This window comes from Chrysemys picta, chromosome 2, assembly GCF_011386835.1.
Source record: "Chrysemys picta bellii isolate R12L10 chromosome 2, ASM1138683v2, whole genome shotgun sequence".
Lineage (NCBI taxonomy): Eukaryota > Metazoa > Chordata > Testudines > Emydidae > Chrysemys > Chrysemys picta.
The window spans coordinates 104,017,314-104,043,579 of NC_088792.1; the positions used below are offsets into that span (position 1 = coordinate 104,017,314).

The 26,266-nt window shown below is 43.7% G+C and overlaps 1 protein-coding gene across 4 annotated transcripts; it reads left to right on the forward strand.

The window, feature by feature from the left end:
* Positions 1-5,459: 5,459 nt before the first annotated feature.
* CCDC201 (coiled-coil domain containing 201) lies at positions 5,460-17,578 on the forward strand. 4 transcript variants are annotated; one of them, XM_065583890.1, is made up of 4 exons: positions 5,460-5,527; positions 6,951-7,002; positions 7,833-8,421; positions 11,066-17,578. In XM_065583890.1, exons 3-4 carry the CDS (start codon positions 7,852-7,854, stop codon positions 11,150-11,152), a joined length of 657 nt encoding a protein of 218 aa, XP_065439962.1. In that variant the 5' UTR covers positions 5,460-5,527; positions 6,951-7,002; positions 7,833-7,851; the 3' UTR covers positions 11,153-17,578. The 4 variants fall into 4 exon arrangements, with proteins under 4 accessions (XP_065439962.1, XP_065439963.1, XP_042712214.2 ...); XM_065583889.1 differs by lacking the exon at positions 5,460-5,527 and adding an exon at positions 6,508-6,621; XM_065583891.1 differs by lacking the exon at positions 6,951-7,002 and having other exon boundaries at positions 5,466-5,527.
* The last annotated feature ends 8,688 nt before the right edge of the window (positions 17,579-26,266 follow it).

Here is a 26,266-nt window from a genome sequence, read left to right on the forward strand (position 1 = left end):
GAAATGGATGGGCACAATGTATGAGTGAGATGGAGTTCATGCAGAGGAATCATTGACATCACTATAAAGCGGATGATGTATTGATTTTCAGAAGGTTAATGACCTGTACAACTATCAAATGGTGCCTAGGTCATTATCAGCAAGGTAATTAGACAAAAGAGGTCAAACACTAAGTAGCCAGCTCATAGGGCAAAATAAATATTTTCCCTTGATTGGCATTCCCTGGGACATTTTAAAAACAACCACCTATGTATTACAATCCCCTTTTAATAAATTAAAAAGTGCCATAGTGATTTTATCCCATGATCCACTGAAAACATTTGAAGGCATTAAAAAAATCTTTAAAGACATAAGACCCAATTCTCCTCTTGCAGACACAAGTGGGGCTCCTAGTGAAGTTATATATTTGAGGAGCATATTGGGCCATTGGGGTGTAGGTGGTAATAAAATACTCATTTCTGAGCTTGTACATGAATTTTTACCTCCCCCACATAGCTCTGTCTATGCAATATATCTCACCTATGTGCTCTTCAATGCTTTGTTTATGCCAGTACTGGCAGCATATCAATCCAGAAAAGGTTCTGCTAGCAGGATGCTAACCTTTACTCCTTGACTATGTAGGGATGTGGGGGAACCTAGGCCAAAATGGATGCCTAAAGTTAAAGGCAATTAAAGAGAAGATGTTCAAGAGTACAAAGGGCCGATAGGCACCCAGCTCCCAATGATTTTCAGACTCCATTTAAGTCTTTGAAATTTTCACCCTGAAGCCATATTTTGGCACCTAACTACGGGGTGGAGGGGTTCTCCCCAAGGTTGCTGAGCATCTACAAAACCTATTGATTTCACCTTTGGCATGAAAGGGTCAACACTATTCCTCAATAGACGATAGGCCACCAGAAGCAGGACCATCACCTTTATGTTATTTTTAAAAAAAGGTTATTTGTGGCTATTTAAGGGTAACAGTGCCATGCAACTATTGACTGACTATGAGTTAAACATTTCAAAAGAAGCCGAAGCCCCCCCCCCCCCCCCAGCTCTTTAATGGCTAGCTGTTTTAGGAGCCTGTATCATTGTCAAATGAAATTTAGGTGCCTAGGAGACAACAGTGAATTGGACTTAGGCTCCTAAGTGCCTAAATCCTTAGCAACAATGAGTCTTAGGTTCCTAAATCTGTTAGACATTGTGACACTGAACACAACAGTGCCTAAATACCTACTTCTAGGTGCCTTATGAGTTTGGGGAAGCTCTTTGGCCTGTGTAATACTGGAAGTCAGATGATCACAATGGTCTCGTTGAAATTTGTGATTCTAAATCAGTCCTATTTTAAAAAAAAAAAAAACATCACTCAGGGTCATGATTTTTAGGGCACCTAAATCTACAGGCAGGCACCTCTGAAAAATCCAACTAGCATCTTTAGGCACCTAAATACCTATCTAAATTACTTTTGAAAAATGGGACAGGATTCTAAATCACCTAGGCCCGTGAGCTTAAAAATGTAGTTTTACTTCTTTCATCATTTACTTTATTTCTTCTGTCTTCTTCCCCCCATCCCGTTCCTGCCAGCTAACTCAGTTTTTTCTGCTGTATATTTGCTCTTGTTCTTGCCTCTCCCATCCATTCTATTTCTATGCTAGCTGTCATTGCATTGTGTGCGTTCATGCTATGTTCTCCATCAAGCCCACCCTCTTCCCAGCCTCATTTTCATCTCTCCAAACTGAAGAGTGTCCACTGACATCACACCACAGACAGACGGTGAAGCTGGCAATGGGGAATTGGAGAGGAGGAAGGCATGAAAGCAAGAGTCTTTTTTTTCCACTGCATGGAAGATTTTGTTCTCCATGGGATCTGGAACCTTTGCACCAAAGGCCAGCAGAATGGTAGCATGAGCAATAGTGAAGGGACCATTCTAGGGGGTCTCACCTCCTGCATAACAGTCGAAGAACCTGACTTAGTACTTTCTAGTAGATGAGGGATGGTCCAGTGGTTTGGACACTATCCTAGCACTTAACAAAGGTGGATTCAATTCTCTGCTTTACCTAAAGCTTCCTAAGTCACTTAAACCTGTTTTTTAGGCATTGCTGTTCTCAGCATAACAATACCTAACTGATTTAGGAACCTAAGGGATTTAGGCACTTAGGACTCAAAAGCCCATAGACTGGCAATGGAATTCAGACTCCTAAGTGTCTAAATCTCTTTGGAAAAGGAGATTTAGGTTCCTAAATCTGTTAGGAGGTGAGAGGCTGAGTGTGGCCACATTTAAGTTGCTTTAAAAATCTGAGCCTTAACTGCTAAGTCCCTATAAAATGGGGCTAATGCTTTCCTGCCCCACAGGGATGTCGTGAGGATAAATACATTAAAGACTGTGAGGCATGTTGAGAGATTTTGATAAAAAGCATTATATAAGAAATAGGTATTTTTGTTATAGCTGCATCAGGACCAAAGTTAGAGGCGAGTTCAACATGTGAAGTTTAGATGCCAATCTAAACCACCCCCCTCTGGCGTGAGAAAGATCACGGTGGCCCTACTCCGAGCACAAACCCCTGCTTCCATTTCCCTCAAAAGAGACAAATCGGCAGATTAACCAATAGCAATACTCGCCTGCAAATCAGCACCGAAATTACCGAAAAACTCCCTTCTTGTGGGCATTCCAGAAAAGATGGGTCCTGAAAGAGGAATTGGAATAAAGCAAAGGGAAATGGTTTTGTGAAATGGAGTTCTATGCCTAGGGGGCAGTATGGAAAAAGACGCAGGTACAGGACAGAGTTATACAGGGGCTTGAGGCAAGGATGAAAAATTTCAACTTGCTCTGATATACAATAAGAAATCAGTAAAGGGCTGCATAAGGTATGTATACACAGCAAAAGCTGTGCGCAAGCTGGCTTACCTGAGCTAGCTTGAATCCAACTAGTATGGGTAACATTAATAGCGAAAACAGCACAGCCTAGGCTTCAGTGCAAGTAGTCCAAGTGGGACACAGGCCTGGGTATGAATGTGGCTTGCTAGCCCATGCTGTGTCCTCCTCGTCCCATCCTGCGGCTCCATGTAGATGTACCCATAGAATGAAGTGATGCAAAATTACTCAGAGCCACAAAATAATACTCAGAGCCTCAACTGCCTAGCATTACACAGTGATGTTTGCATCATAGCCCTGCTGAAACAAGCAACAATGTTGTGTCCCAGTGTGTCACAGCACGGCAGTAAAAACACGCCAATGCTATGTCGGGACATCACTCTCTGCACTGCACTATATAAGGAATTGACTTTCCAGCTCTCCAAGGTACAGTAACGACCTAGCTGGTTCTTTCACCAAGCCACAACACCTCTGGTTTGAAAAACTAACTACTAATATTCAAAATGAGGTAAGGGCTGGTCTACTTTCTCCTATGTTTGTTAAGAACTGAGGGCTTTACTCTGGGATTTTTGCCCAGCCACAAATGTCTCAAAACAGCTTTTGTTCAGTTCTCTAAATGTTCTTGTCAGGAACCTCCACTGGGAGTCTATGAAATAAATAGCTTATTCTGAACAAACTGCTTATTTTCAGGATGTTTACTTGTGCAAGCCATGTGATTGTGTGCCTCCATTTCTCAAGTTCTCTTTCAATTCCTGTGGGGCACATAACTTAAACCAAGCAGCTTGCCCCATATACTGACAGATTGTTATTCCTAAATGGCATCTCCTAGTTCTCTATTTATAGTGCAATTATTAATACAGCTAACAAGGGGTGATTTAGTGCTCTAAGATTAGGTTTGCTATACCTAGACTCCTCGGAACTGCAAGTTCAAATCCCAGCAAGGTCAACTCAGCCCTTCCTCCTTCTGTCATAGATTAAATACATTCCATGCACTTTAAAATGTGGGGGTCACTTGGATAAGACACTGAAATGAGGTCAGGTCTTGGCTGTGCTGTGTGGATATTACAGATCACATGGCACATTCTGAGAAGGGAGTTGGTTCAGTGTCCTTGTAAGTGGACCCCACCAACAAAGTTTGTTTTGCAATATCCTGTGCATAAGTTGTTTACCATCTTGCACCTCAAAGGTGGCTGTAGTTCAGTGGTGACACTGTGCATATATAATTTCTAAGGCTAAGATTTTGTCACAGATATTTTTAGTAAAAGTCAGGGACAGGTCATGGGCAATAAAGAAAAATTCATGGAAGCATGTGACCTGTCCTTGACTTTTACTAAAAATATCCAGGGGGAGCTGCTGGGTCTTCACAACCCCCTCGGCAGCTGGGCAGCTGCAGGGGCCCCACTCAGAGCTCTGGGGGCTCCCACTGCCTGTGGTATCTCAGAGCTTTGGGATCCCCCATTGCCCATGGCAGCCGGGAGCTCTGGGGTCCCCCCCCCGTTGCCCGCGGTGGCCAAGAGCTGCAGCCTACCCCAGCCATCTGCAGGAGCCAGGTGCAGCGGGGTACCCCCACCACCCACAGCTGCCCGGAACTCTGGAGGCCCCCGCTACCCATGGTGGCTGGGAGCTGCGGAGTCCCCCTGCCGCCAGTGGTGGCTGGGAGCTCGGGGGGCCCCGCCACCATCAGCGGGGGGACTCTGCAGCTCTTGGCCACCACAGCCGAAGTCACGGAAGTCTCTGGAAGTTACAGATTCTGTTACTTCCATGACCTCCGTGACAAAATTGGAACCTTAATAAATTTCTAATAGGCACTGAAAGTTAAATTGGGTGCTATATGTAGACTCTATCATTTCAAAAGCAACAGAGGGTCCTGTGGCACCTTTGAGACTAACAGAAGTACTGGGAGCATAAGCTTTCGTGGGTGAGAACCTCACTTCTTCAGATGCAAGTCTTGCATCTGAAGAAGTGAGGTTCTCACCCACGAAAGCTTATGCTCCCAGTACTTCTGTTAGTCTCAAAGGTGCCACAGGACCCTCTGTTGCTTTTTACAGATTCAGACTAACACGGCTACCCCTCTGATACTCTATCATTTCAGTTCTGCACATTTCTCATTCAGGAACTGATATTGGGGGGGGGGGGCATTTTAAATTAAATTAAATTTTTTTTAAATTAATGGAGATATCCTCTCTCCCAGAACTGGAAGGGACCTTGAAAGGTCATCAAGTCCAGCCCCCTGCCTTTACTAAATACTGATTTTGCCCCAGATCTCTAAGTAGCCCCCTCAAGGATTGAACTCACAACCCTGGGTTTAGCAGGCCAATGCTCAAACCACTGAGCTATCCCACCCACTTATTTTAAGATAAAGATTTGCCATTTCCACAACTGAACATGTCCTTAGCCTACAAACTCTAGAAAGATTCTATCCCCAGTTCCCTGTGATGAGCCTCATTTTGTTTTTGTTTTTTCTTCTCTTTGAAATTTGGAGCAGATTAGAGGTGCCAAGTTTGTGATTAGGGGAATTTAGAGGGTGAATTACCATCCCCCACTACAACAAAGGATTCTGGGAAGCTATTTGGGCTACAAGAGCCCAAATGTAGGTGAAACCTAAAACATCTGACTTGGAACCAGGAGAGTGATGCCAAACAAGTCTACTTGCGTTGAGTAGGTCCAGTAGGACTGGTAAGACTTTGTTTCGTAGATTTCAAGGCCAGAAGGGGACCACTGCAATACTTTAGTGTGACCTCCAGTATAACACAGGCCATGGAACTTCCCCAAAATAATTCTTATTGCAGGTCTTTTAGAAAAAACATCTAGTCTTCATTTTAAAATGATCAGTGACGGATAATCTGCTATGAACCTTGGTAAATTGTTCCAATAGTTAATTACTCTCACTGTTAAAAATTTACATCTTGTTTTCAGTCTGAATTTGTCTAGATGGAATTTCTCTAGCTGGCTTCATTACTGCCAAAACAATTAAAAGCTATGGAATGGTCCTCACACTAGAGACCCTAATGTTCCAGTATGTGTTGTTTTGGGTTGGTTTTTCTTTTGTCTCCTGTTTATCTGTTAAAATGAGTGATCTGGAGGGAGGGAATCTATCTGACTATAGCAAAAGACTTATCACACTTTATGGTTCGCCTCATCAGACACTTCTATTGGAAATGAAGTCTAGAACAGAACTCCAACTTTAGAAGAGAACTAATGTTCAATTTAATATAGTTAAACTTTAACCAATGCTTGTGATTATTTTATTTCTTTAATTAAAGTGCTTATTAGGGAAGGCTTTTTAAATTAGCTGCTAGTTACCCCTAAGTTTTATTAATTAAAAAGAATCCCACTTAATACTACTAGCTCTGTAACTACCTGAACTGGGCTTCTATAGAAACAAATATTATTTTCTTTTAAAATCATGATTTAATTAAAGGAAAAAAATCTGTGGCCACAGACACCTTTCATAGGGAAAGAAAAAGCAGCTCCTCTAATCTATAATGTCTATTACAATGCAGCAGAAACTAATTTTCTTTTAGAAAAGATACAACTGGATGAAAGTAGTCCTGATGAGAAATATCTTTAAAAGGATGTTTTAATGGTTTTTAAAGTGTTAATGTTCCTGATTCTCTAGGGCTTCTCATCCTATGTTGCTTAACACCTGTGCAAAATGGGTGTAAAACTACTAAACCCAAATGATAGTATTTGGCACAGGTGCAAAGGGTGGCAGGCAGCAGAGAATCGGGCCTCACTTCTTCAGTAGAAGAACTGATTGTTTTGTTGTTGTAAGATCTTTTTTGCTCTATTTTGTTTGGAGTGTAGACATTAGTTGGTTTAGTTTAAACAGCTGTTTAAATAGTTAACACTACAAATTTTATAAAAGAACTGTTTTATAAAATACAAAATATATAAGAACACTGACCCAATACTTGCATGACCTTCAAAATATATATATATAATCTTAAAAAGTCCAAGCATTTGTCCTCTGCAAGCATTTGTGGCATTATTAAGACCCATATATTGTATATGGTTGTGCCTGGGCAGATTCCTACTACAGAATCTGGCCAGAACACCTAAAGCAGAAACCAGAACTGCTTTTTTGCTTCTTCTTTAGGTGTTTGTGTTGTCTTCAGATCTTGCAGGATCCTGACATTAGGGCCTGGCAGGTAAGTAAAAGAAGGAATTATTTTCAAATACATTGACTTTATAGTCAATTTGAGCATAGCTGAATGCAGCATATGGTCTGATCCTGTCCCTCTGAAATCAAGGGGAGTGTTGCCAGTGACTTCAAGCTCTTGCTTAGAGTAGAGTGGAATATTCTCAGATTGTTAATTTCTTGGGTTTTCTCTCTTTTTATAGTGAAGTTTCACTTCTATAATTGGGTTACACTACACTGATTGACTTGGAATGGAGCAGTTATCCCTTACCACTGAAATTCTGCAACCTAAGTGGATTATTAGCTCTCTGTACTGACCTAGGAGGAACCTGAGTATCCCAACCACCATTATTTTAATGAATGTTTCAGGTATCCTGTAATATCTTTAAATAAATGAAGGTCCTAGTGTACAGCTCCACACCTGAGAGTTCCTCCTTCTCTTATTTTTTAAAAAGAAAGAAAACTGCATATATCAGTTGTGCAGTAAGCAATCTTCTAATGCTCCTTCCTTTTATTTTAAAATGACATTTCTTCAAACATTTCCAGTGCACTAGTCCTCAAAGAGGAGTAACTCCATGTAACTTCTGAGCACAAATAAAAGCACTTGGTAATATTTTTCTTTAAACACTTGGGTGACTTAAACTGCCATCCTCTCCTTCCCCCCCTTAAAAAAACAAACAAACAAATGCATAACTTGTGGCAGAGAATATACATGATAGAGTTTTACAATGAAATTGCCCTAATAGTGGCTTTCTCATGCCTATTGTGCTATCATGTTACACATGGTAATAGATTCCATAGTCCTTCAAAGACTATTTATTTATTTTATTTGCATTGAAGAACATAACCGAATTAGAAGATGTCAGAGGAAGAAGATTCTTTCTTAAATGTCAAAAGATCTTTGAAAAAGGCAGCAGTGAAACATAGCACTCCGGTGGATTCAATGTTCTCCCAAACTATGTTATCTCTGGTGGATATGACGAATCAATCTATCAGAGAACAAAACATAAGTAAGAGAGTCTATGGGTCTCCAATGCCAAAATCATCCTTCCAGAAACAAGCATCATCCCAAGAACAACTAATGCACCTTGACAAGCTCATTTCTCAAGTCACTTTTCCAAGAAAGCTTTCCACAGTATTGGACCCAGAGGAATCAAGTGAAGGGATGAGCCTCAGCTCTTGGGCTGCAGTTCCTAGAAGAAGACTTTCAACAGTGTTGGCTTCAGAGGAATCCAGTGAAGAGCCAAGCTTCAAGACAATGGTTCCCCCTATAGTAAGTGCAGCAGTTGAAGTCCCTGCTGAACCATCTAAGAAGACAGCCAAAGTAACTTCTAAAGGTGTATTTGCATGGCTGGTTACTGAAATTCCTGGGATAAAAGATCCCACAGTAAGAAAAAGAAGAAAAAGGAAACTTGAAAAAAACCTTTTGGTAAATACACTTTTCATACATTTTCTGAGGTGATTAAGTTGTGTGACATTCTACCAATATCTGGCGGGTGAATCCAAACCTTTTCAGTGACTGTTCAGGACAGTCTTAAATCTGCTGATAAATTGTGTAATTTATATTCTTTGCTTGAACTATACTAGCATGAATACTCACAAAGTAAACATGTAGCCCATATGCTCAGATATCTGCCAACAGCAAATTTCAAATAATATTTTTGAATGTATAACTCAACTTATGAGATGTTGGTTAGTTACATAAGTCATGTGGTTCTGTTTCAGTTCCCTGGTTGGATAACCTCTGTTACTCTCTTAAATGCCATATTTAAATACAGCATCAACTTTGACTTGTGTAATGTACTGTCAAATATATAACAAGCTAATTAACTAGCTTGAACTGCAAAATGTATATTCCATTTTAATAGAACAATCTGCAGCCCAACAATTATTTCCTTGCAGAAACTAGTGATTAATTTCAAATAACAAATAAATTTGAGACTCTCTCAATCTTTGTGAAGACAATACACAAAGGAAAAAATAGTTATGGGAGAATGTGGGTTCTATTACTTAACAAGCACTACCTCTTGAATTAAGGGAAAATCTCCATTGATTGTTACCATTAAATGGCCCATGTCTGTGTCACGAAGGGTGTGGAAGTCACGGATTCCATGACTTTCTGCAACCTCCATAACTTCTGCAGCAGCCAGTGTGGCTGGCCTCAGGGACCGCCTGAGCAGTGGCAGGCCCTGGGGACCACCTGAGCAGCGGCTCTCCAGAGGCCCCCCAGAGCAGCGGTGCCCTGCCCCTCTCTCCTCTCTTCTCCCCCCACCCCAGTTAAGCTGTAGTCAGGGGTATTTATAGTAAAGGTCATGGGCCGTGAATTTTTGTGTATTGCCCGTGACCTGTCCATGACTTTTACTAAAAATACCCATGGCTACATCATAGCCTTACTCACTACATGAATTTAAGCAGTTCAGATTTCATCCAGAAAGGGGCTATGGTGCACATACACAGTAGCCTCCCTTATAATTGGGCTTTCCATACAAACATCTTTAGTAAAACTTGTTGAGAAAAATTGAAATTCAGCAGGTGGGGGATATTTTTGCAAGTTTTTTTGGGGGGAAGGCGGTTTTCTTTGTGTGGGGTTTTTGTTGTTGTTGTTCTTGCACATCCAATGTTTTGTTCAGTTATAGACCTGGTCCAGATACTTCAAAACCCTGGCTTTTTTAATTTGACCATCAAGGGGAGTGTTACAAAATTTTGAACAACCTTCATCCCATTTTTTTCACCAGCTCTAATCTTTAGGAGGGTTGTACTTGTGTGGCATTTATGTGTGTCCTTTTAATATTGATTAATACTAAGTATTGCTCACTGGAAAGCTGAATTTCTCTGTGAAAAATGTTAAGGTTTTTGCTTTTCATCCTAATTTGGAACAAATTCCAAGAAAAAACTCCCCTTCAATTTCTTGCTAAAGTGAAATTCTACAATATTTTGTTTAGGAAACAACAAAACAAAATATGCTTCCTGGAAACCACAGCTGCCAAGGAGCTGGGGAAGTAGACAGGTGGATAACTTGTCAGGAAACCAGGCAGGTTTCTGTCGGAAACTAGCCTGGGTTACATCAGGCTTAATCAAAATCTATATGTTACTATTTCAATAAAATAAGTATTTTCTGTTGGAAAACTTCCACACAGTTCTAATGCAAAGTTTGCTCACATTTGGTGGATTAATTAATATTTTTGCCTGTATTTTGCAATGACTATTTGTCTTCTATAAACCTCTTCTGGGAACATGCTTAATATTACGTTTTGGAGATAAACTGGTAAATATGCAGAATGAAGAAACAGATTCTTGGTTGGAGGCTGCATGAATTGAGTTTGCAAAGAATTACATTTATCATGCTTCAAGATCAAACTATAAACAAGCCAAAATAACAATGGAACAAAACAACACAAAAAGATTGAACTCCTAGTAGAAAGCTGGAGAGCATGAACGAAGCTGCTGCAGGTCGCTGCTTAAAGTTAGGCCCTCATCTCTAGGATTTGCTTCTAATGAAAACATGTCAAATCCTGCTCCTTTTTAGAACACCCATAGCCTTTGTCTTCACAGGTGGAAACTTTCCCAGCAATTCAAACTGGTTTTAAACCGGATGTCAGCACTAATGTAGGAAAGGTTCCAGTTACTGGATCCTTTCATTATTTATTTGTTTAAATATCTGGTTTAGGTAAGCCTTCGACCTAGTTTGAAATTTAGGGAAGTGTGTGTAGACAAAGAAAGGCATCTTACGTAGGCTTTCTCCAGGCTTTCCACTAAGTACTGACTCCACCACCTGCAATTTAGTCTACTGGCTGTCACAAAGTAGAGTCCTTCTATTAACTTCCATGGGCTTTGGATCAGGCGATTTGCCCAGACTCGGCATCAACTTCTGATAGTTGTTATGCCAGTGTGAATCCATAGTAACTATTACCATTAGTGCAGTAAAACTGCTATGTAAGTTAGTGTGGAAGAAGAATCAGTCTCTTACTAAATAGAGCAGATGTTTGGTTTGTTCGTTAATTGCAGAAAAAAGTCCTGTCGCGTTGGCTGTATAGAACAGTTTGCTAAGCTAAACCTTTTTCTATTTAAAATAGGAAGCAAAACAACGAGAATGGGAATTACGTCAACTTAAAAATATCGAAGAGGCGACTAGACATGAGCTGACAATTGAAGAAGTCTGATGTAGTGAATTCCCAAATGAGTATTGCTGCACTCTGTACAACTGGAAAAAGTGGTTCCATTAAACTATAGATTCAGCTATTGGGTCTGCTGTAACTGTGTGGCAAACAGAGCGGGGAGGAAAGGATGGCATTAAAGCAAACCTGTAGCAAATTTTTTAAATAAGGAACCCTAGAGCTTTAAGAGACCGATGCTAAGGGGGCAGATCCTCAGTAGAGCCCATGCCACTGACACCAGCTTAAGAACAGGCCCAGGGGGTCGAAAACTGCCCCCCTAAGGGTTATACTTCATCTTGTGAGGGCCCACATTTCTTCATGTAATATCTAAGGCTATATCTACACTACAGTGGTGCAGCTGCATCACCATAGGGCTGCTGGTGAAGATGCTCTAAGCCAACAGGAGAGAGCTCTCTCCTCAGCTTAATAATTCCTGCCTTTCCTGCCAACATAGCACTGTCCATGCCAGTACTTAGGTTGGTATAACTTATGTCGCTCGGGGTGTGGATTATGCACACCCCTGAGTGACGTAAATTATACCAAAGTAATTTGTGGCGTAGACATAGCCTAAATCTTCTAGGACTTTGGATGTAGCTTAAATAACATGAGTAACTGCTTCACCAGGCTGCTTGCAATATAAACCTATTAGCCAGAGAAGAATTTCTTCATCTATAGAGTAATCAATGCTGATGCAATCAGGAACGTTCTTGCTGTTGGCTGGAGATATGAGGAAATAGTGAGAGGCACAAAGGAGGGAGGCCAGCCTCTGGAGATTACTAATTAATTACAGTTTGTTTTGAAGGGTTGACTCTAGCTGAACTTGCTCTGTCTAGCCCTTGATATTCTGCTAAATGCACCACCTATGGTTGACTGACTCTTCCTATGTTGCCACTTGCCCCAAGCACTTCCTGCTGTTATGGGTGCCCACTGGAACTACCATACCCTGGGAAAAAATCAACTTGTTTTGAAAGACATCACTGAAATATCTGTTTAATTCACTGCAGACATTCAACTATGTTAATAATAGGCCACTAAGTAATGTAGAGAATATAACACCATTAGAATCCACCTAGTACACCTCTGGTTCCAACCAACAGTTTATAATGTCATTATTAGGGATGAGGCTGGTAGCACTACGCATTACTAAGGTTGCCTGACACTCCCATTATAAGACCCTCTTTTCAGTTGCTTATAACTTTGCCAAATTGTAACTGTTTGGTTTGAAATTTTATAGGTAGTATGTCTACCTCAGGCAGAATATTTTTGGAAGTTTCAGCCAAAATGGATCACCCATTTCCAAAAACAAAGCTAGGGCAAACTTTGCTGTTTTCCCTATGTTAAAGTCTTTCTTGGAAAAGTTCTGGTGCCCTCATGTTAGAGTAGAGATTTGACGGGAGTGGGGAGGGGAATGTGCCTCTCACTGTTCCTGTGAAAATTCAGCCAAGTTATAAGTATTTGCAAAATGGCAGTTTGCACATGCTCAGTGGCAACTTCTTAAATTTTAGCAGCTAAATTCTGTCTGCACTGGGCATGCTCCAACCTGGGGCTAAGCAGCGTTTCCCCTGCAATTGCAGCTCTGTGTGATTGCAAGCTGTGCCACAACCAGGTCACAGAAGTGGAACTGAGAGCAGGAAGCCTGTCTCTCCTGTGCGCCCAATGAACTCTCTCCCTCCTGCCCCCACCCCTTGCTGGTACCAGGCAGCATGAAGGAGCTGGACTGGTGTCCGTGTGGGGCATACACTAAGACAAGTATCCTGTGATGGTGGTGGGGGAGTGGGGGCAGAATCTAGGAGCTGGGAAGGAAGCCAGTAGGGGTGGGTGAAACTGAGAGCAGAGGAGGAGTGGATGGGGAGATTTGAACTGGTTGGGAAGGCGACTGTGATGCAGAATAAGGGAGAGAGGGAGCAAGATAGATCTGATGAGGAGCCAAGGTCTTCAAGTGGGAGAACTGGGACTGGGTGAATGAAGAGACTTGGACAAGAGAGCTAGGAAGGAGTGTGTGCAGATGCTGAGACTGGACAAGGAGCCCCTGCCCCAGGAGGAAGATTGGGAGTGGGAGCCAATGGGGATGGGGAAGGTTGGGGCAGGACTGACTGGAGGCGAGGGTGAAGAAGAGAGAGATTGGATAAGGAGATGGAAGTGGGGGATTGGGACTGCCTGGGTAAGGATGCAGGGGCAAAGGAGCAGGAGTTGAGAGAGGGAACTGGTAATGGCTGGCAAGGATAGTGGGACTGGGAGTCTGAAGGGAAGAGACTAGTATTGATGGACAAGGAGACTGGGATGAGAGCCCTGAGGAGTGAGCCTGGCTAGGTGAGGAAAATACGACTGAGACAAGGAGCTAGGAGGTGGGAAGAGACAAGATGGGTCCTATGGGGAAAAAAATAACATGTGACCATGTAATTGACTGTATCCTAACATATATGCACAAGGAAGCTGGAATTGAGCTTGCAGTAGTCAGACCAATTTGTACTGAGTCCAGGAATAGTGGCGTTTATACTATCCTTTTAGCTGCCTGCTCCTAATTCTGTCTCTGGCGCAAATTACTGCACCCTTAGGTGCCGACTCTCTAATGTGCCGGGGGGTTCCCTCTGGCTCCGTCCCAGCCCCGCCCCCACTCCACCCCTTCTCCCAAGGCCTCACCCACTCCCTGCCTCTTCCCGCTCCGTTCCACCCCCTCCTCCGGGTGCACCCCACCCTCACTGCTCCCCTCCAGCACCTCCTGCATGCCGTGGATCAGCTGATCGCAGTGGGTGTGAGATGCTGAGAGGGAGGTGCTGACTGGCAGGGCCCCAGGAGGTGCTGGGAGGGAGGGGAGATGCTGATAGGGTGGCTGCCAGTGGGTGCTAAGCACCCACCTTCCCTGGAGCACCCATGGAGTCTGTGCCTATAACTGCAGCTGCCCAGTTGCCTATGATTCCAAGGGGATTGCTGGGGCCTGAGGACTATGCAGCTACCCCTAATTTCTCCCAGGAGTAGCCCTTATTCTACTTCTGCCAGGGAGGGATTCCCTTTTTGCAAGTGGAAACCTGGGGAGGCCAGATCAACACTAAAGTAGCATGAAAAAACAAACAAGCACCAGAAAAGTAACTACATACTAAACCAAATGAATATGCCTTGGATCATGACCTGATGGCCACCACACTTAGCCTCTGTCACACTGCTGAGGAGCGTGTACTCCAAAGAAGACACTCCACTGACATCGATCTAATACCTCTCCTGGAGAGTTTCACTCCAGGAGCTAATAGCAAGAGCTTCCTAATTAATCTTTAATAGTGGGAAGAGCTGTCTGGTCCTATTCCCATTAGGGTTTGGAACACAACAATGGATCTTCAAGTCTCCTGGGGCTAGAGCCACAAACAGGAATTAGATGTTGCAGTGCCTAACTCCTAGGCACCCAGCTGCCCAGTGGAATTTGCAGCCCAAGTTAGGTGCCCAAGCTCCCTATGAACGAAAGGGAGGCCAGCAACAGAGTGGGGAGCTGCCTGTAGGAAATGTTGAGGAAAGGGATGGGGCAGGACTTAGATAGGTGTCTAATGCTAGGCAAAGGGAGGCACCTCCTTTCACTCAGGGTTCGCAGTCATGAGTCCTCTCTTGGAGTTAGGTGCCTCAAACCGGTCAGCCTTCCTCACCACTCCTTAGAGGTAGAGCCACTATCCTTGTGGTTCAGGCACTTTCCTGGAAAGCAGAAGATCCGTTTTCAAATCCCCTATTCTGCCTGATTTGGAGCAGGGACCTGAATCAAAGTCTCCCAGCACCCAGGAGAGTGCTCTGAACACCAAGCTATTGTGTGAGGGCTCTCTCTTAATCTCTCCTGGTGACGCTGTTCCACTTTGTAGTAAATAAACAAATGTTCATTGGCCCAGAGAGCAAAAAAGTAAGAGAGTGACTCTATGGCAGAGTGGTTAGTGCATTCCTCTTGCAGGTGGGAAAGTCAGCTTCAAGTTCCTGCTCCAAATCAGGGGGGGGGGGGGATTTGAACCTGGTTTTCCAACAACCCAAAGGAGTGCTCTAACCTCTGGTCCATTGGGCACAATAGGACACATGCACCCCAGATTTCTGACCTGCTCACCCCTGGCTTTCTTTTGTACAGGGCCCAATCTGTTACATGTGGGCAGAGCATACCTACCAGATGAGGCCACAGAGGTGAGATAAGCAGGGATTGCCCAGTCTGAGAATCCTGCTAAGGGGCTGAGCAGCTCAGTAGCATCAGGACATATGTGCCATGGGGACTTTACTGGCAGAAATGTAGGCACCTAGGCTCTTCAAGTGCCTCCAAGGTTAGGCAGCAGTTGGGTGTGGGGTTTGAGGTTCACAGTGGTGCTGAAATGTTAGATTTAGGAGCCTAAGTTATTTTGTGGATCTAATCACTAGTCACTGAGGCTAAGGTTGTCTTGTGGCTAAAGCTATGGACTGTGATGGTGGAGACTTGGGTTCAGTTTTTGGCTCTACCACAGACTTTGTTTGAGCCTAGCCAAGTCATGTAACCTCCCTGTTTGTAAGTTCCCAGCTGTAAAATGGGGATAATACTACTTTGTTCTCTCTCATTTATCTATGTATGCTGTAAGCTCTTTTGGGTAAGGACTCTCACATTATGTGTATATACAGCCTCTTGTACAATGGAGCCTCAGTTTCAGAGTGGGCCTCTAGGCGGTACCATGATAGAAAGTAATAAGTCACATTTAGTAGAAATCAACAGTGATCAGAAAGCAACTATAGAGACCAGCTGCAAGATTCTAATGAACCCCAAGGGATTTCCTCAGTGCAGGAAGCAGATTGCACAAGTGTTAGTGAGGGCTGAATTTCACTCCCAGAGTCTGTATTCTTCCAGAAACTGCAGCAGACAGAAATAATTAACCCTTTGTACTTGTCCTTTCCAAAATGTTGCGTGTCACTTTCATTTTCTTCTCCATGTGAGAAAAAGCATTTGATTTATCCATGGATTTTTTTTTCTTATTTTAAGTACAATTGGATAGTCTAAATTATCTGAATTATGACTGTGAAATGATAAATGGAAACAATAAAAGCATTTCCTTGTCGTAATTCAGGTCTCTGTGGATTAGAAAAAAGTCACACTCAATTATCAGCCCTTTTAGTCTCTCGCTTAAAAGTCTCATCAAAGCAAATTGAATTTCAGCAAAGTTTGAGACTCTGACAGGTAACGACGCGTGATAACAGTATTATTGTTAATTATGATCTATGTGGAGATAGCATGAAGAGATCTCAACCGGGTCAAGACCCCCATTGTGCTAGGCAGTGTATGGCCATATAGTCATTAACAGTCACTGCCCAAAGAGCTGAGAAGAGCCATTTCAGTGTCTTATCAGTTCAACTATTTTAAAAGAAAAGGCTATGTGCTGACTAATTTATTATTAAACAACTGTATATTTAAGTACAATATCCAAGGAAAAACAACCCAACATTTATTTTAGGTTACAGAGATTTCGATTTTCACTTTATGATTTGCGCTAAATACCAGATCTTTGACTTGTTTCTCCTCTGTAGCATGCAGGTCCGGAGTAGCTATAGGAACTAGCAACACATCATTTCAGTGTTATAATTTTCATCCTCTAGTGGCTGGTTTGTTCTGCTACTTGCTTTACACATTGGGAAAAAGTTTATTTTTGCATATTATTATTATTTATTTGCATTGTGGCAGTGCCTACTGCATAACAAAAAGCCTGCTTGTCAGCACGGCTAAGCACCCACAAATCCAACTGAAGTCAATGGAAGCTGTGGGTGCCCAACACCTTTCAGTATAAGGCTTCTTTAGTTGGGTGCCTAAATGTAGATTTAGGGGCCTAACTTTAGACAACCAGGTTTGAAAATTTGGGATGGCATTTCCAAAAGGGCCTAAAGTCAATAAGTGGGGGGAAAGGGCTATCTCCCGTAAACACCTTTGAACATTAGACCTTGGTCCTCATCTCTTTGCACGGGAGTCTGAAAAGTTCCTTTTGTAGGATTCAAGTGAAAACAAGAGTTTGAACAGGTTCTTACATCATGCTATCCGGCTGCCTTTCAAACGTGACAAGGGATGTGTTTTTCTGAAGTTCGGAACAATCTTCCCTTGGAAGGTTCCCCCTCATTACAATATTTTTCCTTTAGAAGTTAAATGGTGACCTTGACCCAAACATTGTTTTTCAGTTCATTTGTTACACAATCTACCTGCTGATGGTGACTAAGCAGGATGTTGGATGGAGACGTGCAAAATACCACAAAGACTCTATAGAAGTGGGTTACTTGAAAACAAATGCCATAGATTGACTTCAGTTCACGGAAGGCAATGGCAAAATTGCCACTCACATCAGAGGTGCAAGAACTAATAGTACTCCTGTTGGGTGCAAATCTAGAGCACTATTATATAGAGATAATTGTAAAGAGACAGGTTAAAATATATTTTTGAAGTAGCTTCATGGTAAAGAAATAATTTGCCATATTTCATCTAGCTTCTCTCTTTAATGATTCACTTAATGCATTAATGGCTATTTGAAAAAAAAAAACTTAATGGTAATTGATTATTTCCTCTGAAGTCACTTTACAATTTCATAGCCAATAAAAACAAAACAAAACAAAAATACTCTGTAGCAAATTACCAGCAGCACAGTGTGGTACTGCTAATTACAGTATTACTGAACTGTGTTGCGGTATGTACAGTTACATAGGACCATAGAACCAGATCATGCCCCCTGAAATCCATACATGGACGAGCCATTCCATGCATAAATGGGGTTCATGTGCCTCATGGCACCCCCCTCTCTGCCTCCCTCCATAGATCCTCTAAAGGCTCCATGTCGAAAAAATGGGGTGGAGTCAGGGAGGGCCAGGGGAGAAAGGGACAGACTGAGGGTGGTAACAGAGGGCTGCACAATGCTACCTCCACCTCCTCCAAAGGTGTTCACACAGGCCCAGGCTGTATTAAATGTAATGCAGATGTTGCCTTGCACCTTGCAAATCCTGGCCAGAGGGGGACCCTGGTAGCATGGCTGCATGCAAGCTGTGTCAGCACCAGCGCTGCGACATGAGCGAAAAGACTGCTCTGAGCATACAGGGCTTCCACTTGGATGGCACTGACTGCCCACAGATCCCCTGGGAGCTGCCATGTTTGGGGTGGCTTACAAGTATTTATCTCAACCTGTTAACACACGTTAAAACTGCAGCAGCTGTGTCCATGCTAGATTTTACCATGTGAGATAACGAGTGAAGACAACACCTCAGTCTAAACTCCCTCCTTGTATTCAGTTTCTCACTCTGCTTGGAGACTCTCTCTCAGCTCAGGAATATCTGTACTCTGAAGAGCTGGTTGAAAAAGAGAGGGAAAAATTGAGGGGGGGGCAAAGCTCCTCAACATTATTCCCTGTATTTTTATTTTTATTTATTATGATATTGCAAAATGTGATCAAAATCTTGAAACTTGAAAAATGTTGGCCAGCTCTTGTAGTCTCCCATATAACAAGAGAAGAAGCTGATAAAATAGAAGCTACAGGGTAACATTTTCAAAAGTGACCAGGGACCAGCTCAACAAAGGGGACTGAGGCTCAACCGTTCAAATCCTAACTTTTAGACATCCTGTAGCATAATGGAATGCACCGTCCAGAGTGAACGGCCCAGGCACCTCATACAACACATGGGGAGAGTTAGGTGCCTAAAAAGGGATTCACAGAAGCCAGCAAGCTGAACGGGTGTGACCTCAGATAGTCAGTATTAAATGCTGAGAAGAGGGATAGAGAGAAGGGCTTAGACCTGATGTGCTTGGCTGATGGGCCAGAGACTGGGGCCTTCTTCCACTTAGGATTCTCAGCCACAAACCCTCTTATGGAGTTAGGCACCTAAGCCCAGTCAGCTGCTTAGATAGCCATTGACCTAGCAGCCAAAACCATGTCTCTGTCTCCTGCTTGATACCGCTCTCATGCTCACCTTATGTTTCCCTGTGCCCGTGTGTGTCATTTGTACAAGACCTGTGCTGTCCCCCACATCCTATTGGTGCACCACAGGGCTGGAACCCCCCACAGCCTATTGGTGGCCTGCATCCAGCCCTCCTAATGTGGGGTTTGACAGCTATCAGGTCTTAGACATACTCTGAATTTGCCTCTGGGGGGATTGGGTCCTGCTGGCACATAGGCATTCCTCTGCCTCCTTGGAGAATTCCACTTCAGGGCCCCTAAGGCTTTGGCTTGAGTGACAGCTCAGAGTTTCTCATTAGCTATTGGGCAGCATCAGTGCTTCAGTGGCTTTGTGAATGCCGACCAGTGGAAATTAGCTGCCTTTGGGATTTTGGCACCTATGGCAGCTAATGGCAGCAGCTGAGCAGTCGTTTTGAAAATGTCAGTGGCACCTCAATGGAGGACTTAGGTGCCTACAGCAGCAGATATGTACCTACATACCTTTGAGGAGCTGGGCATAAGTTGTTTTTCAAAATCCCACCCACTGACTGTCACAGAGCTACAAGGATTACTGACTGAAAGAAAGACAAGAGAGTAAGCCAAATTCACCCCATACACAGCTGCAAATCCACTGAAGTTAACAGAGTTGTGCCTATTTATGCAAGCAGCAAATTGGGCTTTTCCTCTGTTCAATCCAATAAAGTAGCTGCGTGACCTAAATCAGTCTCAACAGAAAAAACGTGTTTGATTACTCTCAGAAGCACCCCGTCTCTTCTCTCTCTTCATACTTTCTTTAACTGCCACTAACTTTTCATCTCTCCCTATTCCCCGTCCTCGCCTCCTGCCCCATCCTGGCTCTCTACTTCTTCCAGCTCCTCTTCTACAAGGTCTTTGCTTTGGTCTATTCACTTTCTTGCAGTTCTGTCTCTTTAAATTGCTTATGTGCCGCTTACCCACTGGCTGCTGCCTTGGGACATCTAAATGATGCAAGAAAAACATGGCAGCTGCAAAAGTAGAAAAGAACTTGCACATGACCTTGAGAGAGACATGAATGTGTATCCCCCTGAAAAAGGATGACCCAACTCCCTGGAATGGGGAGGGGGGGGTCACATGAGTTCAGATACAGTAAGTTGGGAACAAATAAACTAAGGATTGAGCAATATTGCTATCAAAATTCCCTAGGAAAACAAAATAGTTCAGGATCACCTCACATGAAGGTTGAGACTTATTTAAACATTCAAACTGATGCATCTTTTGCCAGGAAAAAGTACAAAACATAGATAAAGTAGGCTTAGATGTGTAATTACCAGCTAATAGATCATTGATCAATTGACTGCATGATCAAATTGGCAAGTAGGTCAAACAGAATGTTCCTCACAAGTAACTATACAGGGAGACTAGTGCGTAGCAAATGTTTGACTGTCTTTAAAAAGGAGTCTCACAAAACTAGAAAAATAGACAATATGGTGACTGCTGATTTCATTGGTGCCAAATGGGAGGTAAAGCACAATAGGAGGAATAATTTGAACCTCCTAAACCTATTCATCATCTATTCAACTGTGACTGTCCAAAAAAAACAAAAAACAAATAAGGGCTTGAGTGACACTTAATGAAGCTCAATGAAATCCTCAGCTGAATGTGCATGGATGATCCAAAAAAACAAAGAAAAAGTTAGGCTGCATAAAGGATGGAATAAAAAAATGATGCCACAAATGTTACGATGCCATTATATAAATCAGGAGTATGGCCTGATCTGGAATACTGTGGCCAATTCTGGCCACCCTATAGCTAAAAAAGATGTCACTGAATGAGAGGGGATTCAGGGAGAGGTGGCAAAAAGAACCCCAAAACAAACAAACAAGCAAACAAAAAACAGAAGAAAGACAAAATGTGAGGTGAAAATGAAAAGAATGAGACTGCTTAGTTTCAAGAGGACATGATAGAGGCATAGAAAATAATGAATGATTAGAAAAAAGATAAACCAGACACTCTTGTGTCTTATAATACAAGAAGGAGACACTCAATGAAATTGAAAAACGTTTTTAAATGTCAGTTTTAAAACTGATATAATACTGTTTGTACAGTGCATAATTAATGTGTGGACCTCAGAGTCACTAGATATCATCGAGGCTAAGGGATTTGTAAGATTCAGAAAAAGATTAGACATTTATATTATGCAATGAGAATATCTACAGTTAAATTAAATAGGTTTAAAACATTTGTTTTTATAAACTCATACTTCAGGGCATAAAACGACAACTAACTGGTCACTAGGGGCCAGATTTAGCACCTAGCAGCAGAGCCCCAATGGGCTGCCTAACAGTTATTTATATGAAATACTTACAATAGTCATTGGTCCAGAGAGAACATGAGAATGACACTAGTTCCTAGTGGTTAGGGGCACTCACCTGGGAGACCCATATTCCAGTCCCACCTCCATGAATCCTCAAGTAATTCATGCAAGGCTCTCCTTTGTGAATCTGCTTTTGAAAATCCTACTAGGTGCTTGTCTTCATCATTAGGTGCTTAAGTACCATTGAAAAGCTGGCCCTAAATCACTGATTTTAGGTCACTAAAATCTTGTTATTTTCCTGTACAAAAGGTTACATGTCATGGTTCAGTCACAGAGGAGAAAGAGTGCTCATTTACTGAAAGCAGTCAAATAGCTGTTTGTAAAAGAGGGCACTCTGCTTTCATCTTTAGCGAAGTAACTCAACAATCTAATCTTGGCGTTCTGTTTTGTTTCATTATACATTAATGGTATTGATTCTTTTTTTATCCAGTAACTCTATGTGATCTCTGTGCCTGATGGCTCAGATTATTCATATGGAAGGGCAGGCAAATATTCGTGTGACATTTAGACTGGGCTCCAGTGTGATTTTGATATATTAACAGATTGGGTTAACCCCTGCAAGTCTGAGTGCTTCCCTACCCCATGCAAATGTGTCATAGTGTTAGAGCTTAAGATGGTAAACAGGAATAATTAATTTTGATCTACTAGACAAAGCTCAGGGTCCAGATTCTGAACTTAATAAAACTGAGCTAATGAGACAGAAGACTGTGAATCTGAAAATACATAATGCAAAAATTCTAGTCCCCTATGCACAGCCTGAGTAAATGGGCTTTGTTCAAAGGATCTCCATGGGACCCAGAGGAAATGGACTTCTCTCTCGCCTATGCCCTGGAGTTGTAATAGTAGCTGCTATCTCTGCAATCTCACAAAATGATTTGGCTGCACTAGAAGGTGTCCAGAGACAGGTGATAAAAGTGATCAAAGGCACAGATAGATTTCTGTCCCAGAAGAGGCTGAGAAAATTGTGGTCTGGTTAGTTTAGCAAGAAATGGATCTGAGGGGCTATACCAGAAATAGGGTGATCAGACATCAAATGTGAAAAATCGGGACCGGGGTGGGGGGTAATAGGAGCCTATATAAGAAAAAGACCCAAAAATCGGGACTGTCCCTGTAAAATCGGGACGTCTGGTCACCCTAACCAGAAATGCACAAAATAATAAACTGTGTAGGGAAGATAAATCCTGCACTCCTAGTTACCATTTCTCCTAATACAAGAACATGATGGTCAATGGCATTGAAAGACAACACATTTAAAATTGTAAGGAAACAAACACATAATCAGCCTGTAGGACTCACTGCCAAAAGGTATCACTGAGACAAAGCTTTTAGCAGCATTCATAAAAGGGCCTGAGGGAGTTAGGGGCTCAAATAGGGTGACCAGATGTCCCAATTTTATAGGGGCAGTCCCAATTTTGGGGTCTTTTTCTTATATAGGCTCCTACTACCCCCCACCCCCTGTCCCGATTTTTCACATTTTCTGTCTGGTCACCTATGCTCAAATCCCATTGAGGTCATGTACCTCCCTTAGGCTCCTTTGAAAATCCCAGCCTTATATGGTGAATGAGACCATCCACACTTGCATCCAATGCATACAAGCTAAACAGGGTGGGTGAGGTAATAACGTTTATTGGACCAGCTTCTGTTGGTGACAGAGACAAGCTTTCAAGCTTATGCAGAGCTCTTCTTCAGGACTCCAAGAAGTCATTCTGACATACTGCAGAGCAGCATAAATTAACTATGAACTGATGGGGCTTGGAAGAAACTTTTCCTATGGGCAGGAAGCTGTCCATTAAAGTGAATCTTGCACCTTCTTTTACAGCATTAAGCGCTGTCCACAGTCTGAGCCAGGACATCATATCACGCAGAGCACTGGTCTGATTTGGAGGGCAGTTCCTGTGCTCCTAATCACCCTACTGTACATGGGACAGTAAAGCAATGCAGCAAAGGAGATGCTCAAGTCATCCTATAGCCTATCCTCACCATGCCAACATGGAGAGATGTACTGTACTGCCTCATGATGCTCCAGGATGTCAAGACTTCCCATATCATTTCTATATGTGTTTCCCCCAGTGCGGCCTTCCACAACATTGGCCCACAGTACGGACTCTGACTTTATTTTAAGTTAAACAATTCTCCTTCTGTTACTATTCAAAGCTATAATTTGAAGGCAATGCTTTAATGTGTGTGTTTGAAAAAGCTACTATGTTTAAATTGTGAAAATAACTCAGGGATGAATGTGTTTGTTTGACCAGCATAGAATTTCAAACTTAAAAAAAAAATGCAGCCCTTGCAAAGGGCTTTGGAATGACAGTCCATGAGGCTCAAGGCCACTTTCTATGTACTCAATATTTACTACCCAGGTGGCAACAGCCAAGCTACTCTACACTACCTAGTCCATGTGCCTCTGCCCTGACAGATAACCGTGCCCCTAGGTAGAGAGGCAGGCCCGCCGACGGAGAGGGTTAATTGCCCAGGGCCCCAGCAATTTAAAAGGGCCCAGGCGGATGGATAAAAATTAAGAATAAAAAAAAAGAAATCCGGTTTCCTGCTGCTGCTGCTCTGTACTGAGCGCCGCCCCGCAATGTGACAGGAACCGTTTGCCAGAGCGCTGCCTGCTGGGCTGCCAGTCTGGCAGAGCATCAGCAACAGCAGCCTGGGGAACTGCAGAGCTTGCTGCCGCCTCTGGCTGCTCGGGAGCCGCTGTGCCTGCCGTGCTGGCTCTCTGGCTGAGGCATAGGCGCCGACTCCCTGAGCACCCACAGAGAAAAATTAGTGGGTGCTCAGCACCCACTGGCAGCCAAGCTCCCACCGCTCCCCAGCGCCTCTCCCCTGCCAGCGGCCCCGCTGATCACTCCTCCCCCTCCCTCCCAGCGCCTTCCACCCACCGCGAACAGCTGTTTCGCAACATGCAGATTGGCTATGGGAATGAGGGGGAGGAGCAGGGACGGGCGCGCTCAAGGGAGGGGGCGGAAAGAGGTGGGGAAGAGGCGGGGTGGGGGCAGAGCAGGGGCAGGAAGAGGTGGGACAGGGTGGGGGCTTGGAGGAAGGGATGGAGTGGGGGCGGGGCAGGAGCAGAGCAGGGGCCGGGGCAGGAAGAGGCGGGGCAGGGGCTTGGGGAAGGGGTGGAATGGGGGCGGAACCTGGGTGGAGTGGGGAGTCAAGCACCCCCCGGGTAGAAGGGAAGTCTGTGCCTATGGGCTGCAGGGCTGAGGACAGGGAGACTTTAAAGGGGAACACGCTCCCTCTGTGCTACCAGATGTCATTCCCAAGCAGGCAGCTCCTTGCCAAACACAAGCCAGAAAGTTCACCCACCCAACCGAGCTGCCCTAAGTTTGCCTAGAGGCAGCTTAGGCTAGCCCCCGCTTTGCAGCCTGGCTGACGAGCCGCTATCAGGAGCGCAAGATGAGGGGCCACCTCCATCACTCAGCCAGGGAATGAGGCATTCACCCCTGGCCTCTGCCTTCATCTCTGGCCGCCTCCTTGGAGATCTCCCAGTAGATATGGCACACCATAGCTGCCGTCTCCTCATTGCTTTGGGTTTTGATGTTGCAGAGCACCAGCAGCACAATTATTGTATTGTATATTTTAACTTTGTTGGTCATATTCAGTTACACCTTGTATATCAGTTTTTCCCCCTTGTCTTTAGATTACGCATGGATCACGATTAAGTGTTTAATTAGCCTACTTGATACTTCAGGTGTTTTCTTACTTTGTGTGTCTTTATATTATATTATTAATTTCATTCCATGATGTATTTATTTAATTTAAATATATAATTCAAAATAACAAATTCTATATCTCATATTTAGTCTCACAATTTCTTTAATACTAGGAAAAAAAGTTAACTAGATCAAGCAATGCCACAACTTACACACAGTGGGTTCTAATGTGTTAGCAATAGGATAAAACATAGTATCATAAACCTCAGCTATCCCTTTTTAGGGGAGCCATTGGCTCAGGGCCGGTGCTACCATTAAGGCAAACTAGGCGGTTGCCTATGGCGCCAAGATTTGGGGGCGCCAGAAAGCGCTGCCCCCAATTTTTTTTACAGCGTTCCTGGTCTGGGCTGCCGGCGCGCTGACACGTGCAGCTCAGACTCCCTCTCCCAGCGCAGCGGCCGCTCCACTTCTCCCACCTCCCAGGCTTGCGGCGCCAATCAGCTGTTTGGCGCCGCAAGCCTGGGAAGGGAGGAGAATTAGAGTGGGGGCGGCGTACTCGGGGAGGAGGCAGAGCAGAGGTGAGCTGGGGTGGGGAGCTGCCACATGGCTCCCCGGGCCGGGGGGGTGGGGAGCTGCCGTGGGGTGTGTGCGCCTCAGGACGGGGTGGGGAGCTGCCGCAGGGCTCCACACCCCAGCTCACCTCTGTTACACCCCTCCCCAAGCATGCCATCGCTACTCCACTTCGTGAAACTTCCTTGCACCGGCCCTGCATTGGCTGTTCTGCCCTGGGACTCGGAATTGCTGTCGGCAGGCCTGGAGGGTAGTTTAGGCTTTGTCTACACTGGACTTTCGTCGGTAAAACTTTTATCGTTCAGAGGTGTTAAAAAACCACCCCCCGAACGACAAAAGTTTTACCAATGAAAAGCGCCGGTTTGAACAGCTCTTTGTCAGCGGGAGAGCTCTTCTGCCAACAAAACTACTGCCTCTCGTTGGGTGTGGAATTTTTTTGTCGGCAGGAGAGTTTTCTCCTGCTGACAAAGAGCGGCTACACTGCGCACCTTTTAGCGGCACGGGTGTGTGGCTAAGAGGTGCATAGTGTAGCCGTCGCCTTAGTTTCTATTAGGCTGCTAACAATTGTGCTAGTTATGATGATTTGTTTATGATCTGGATACTTGTTCACCGGGAATGCCACATGAGGCTAGAAAACCATTTCATACTAAGGCAGTGATAC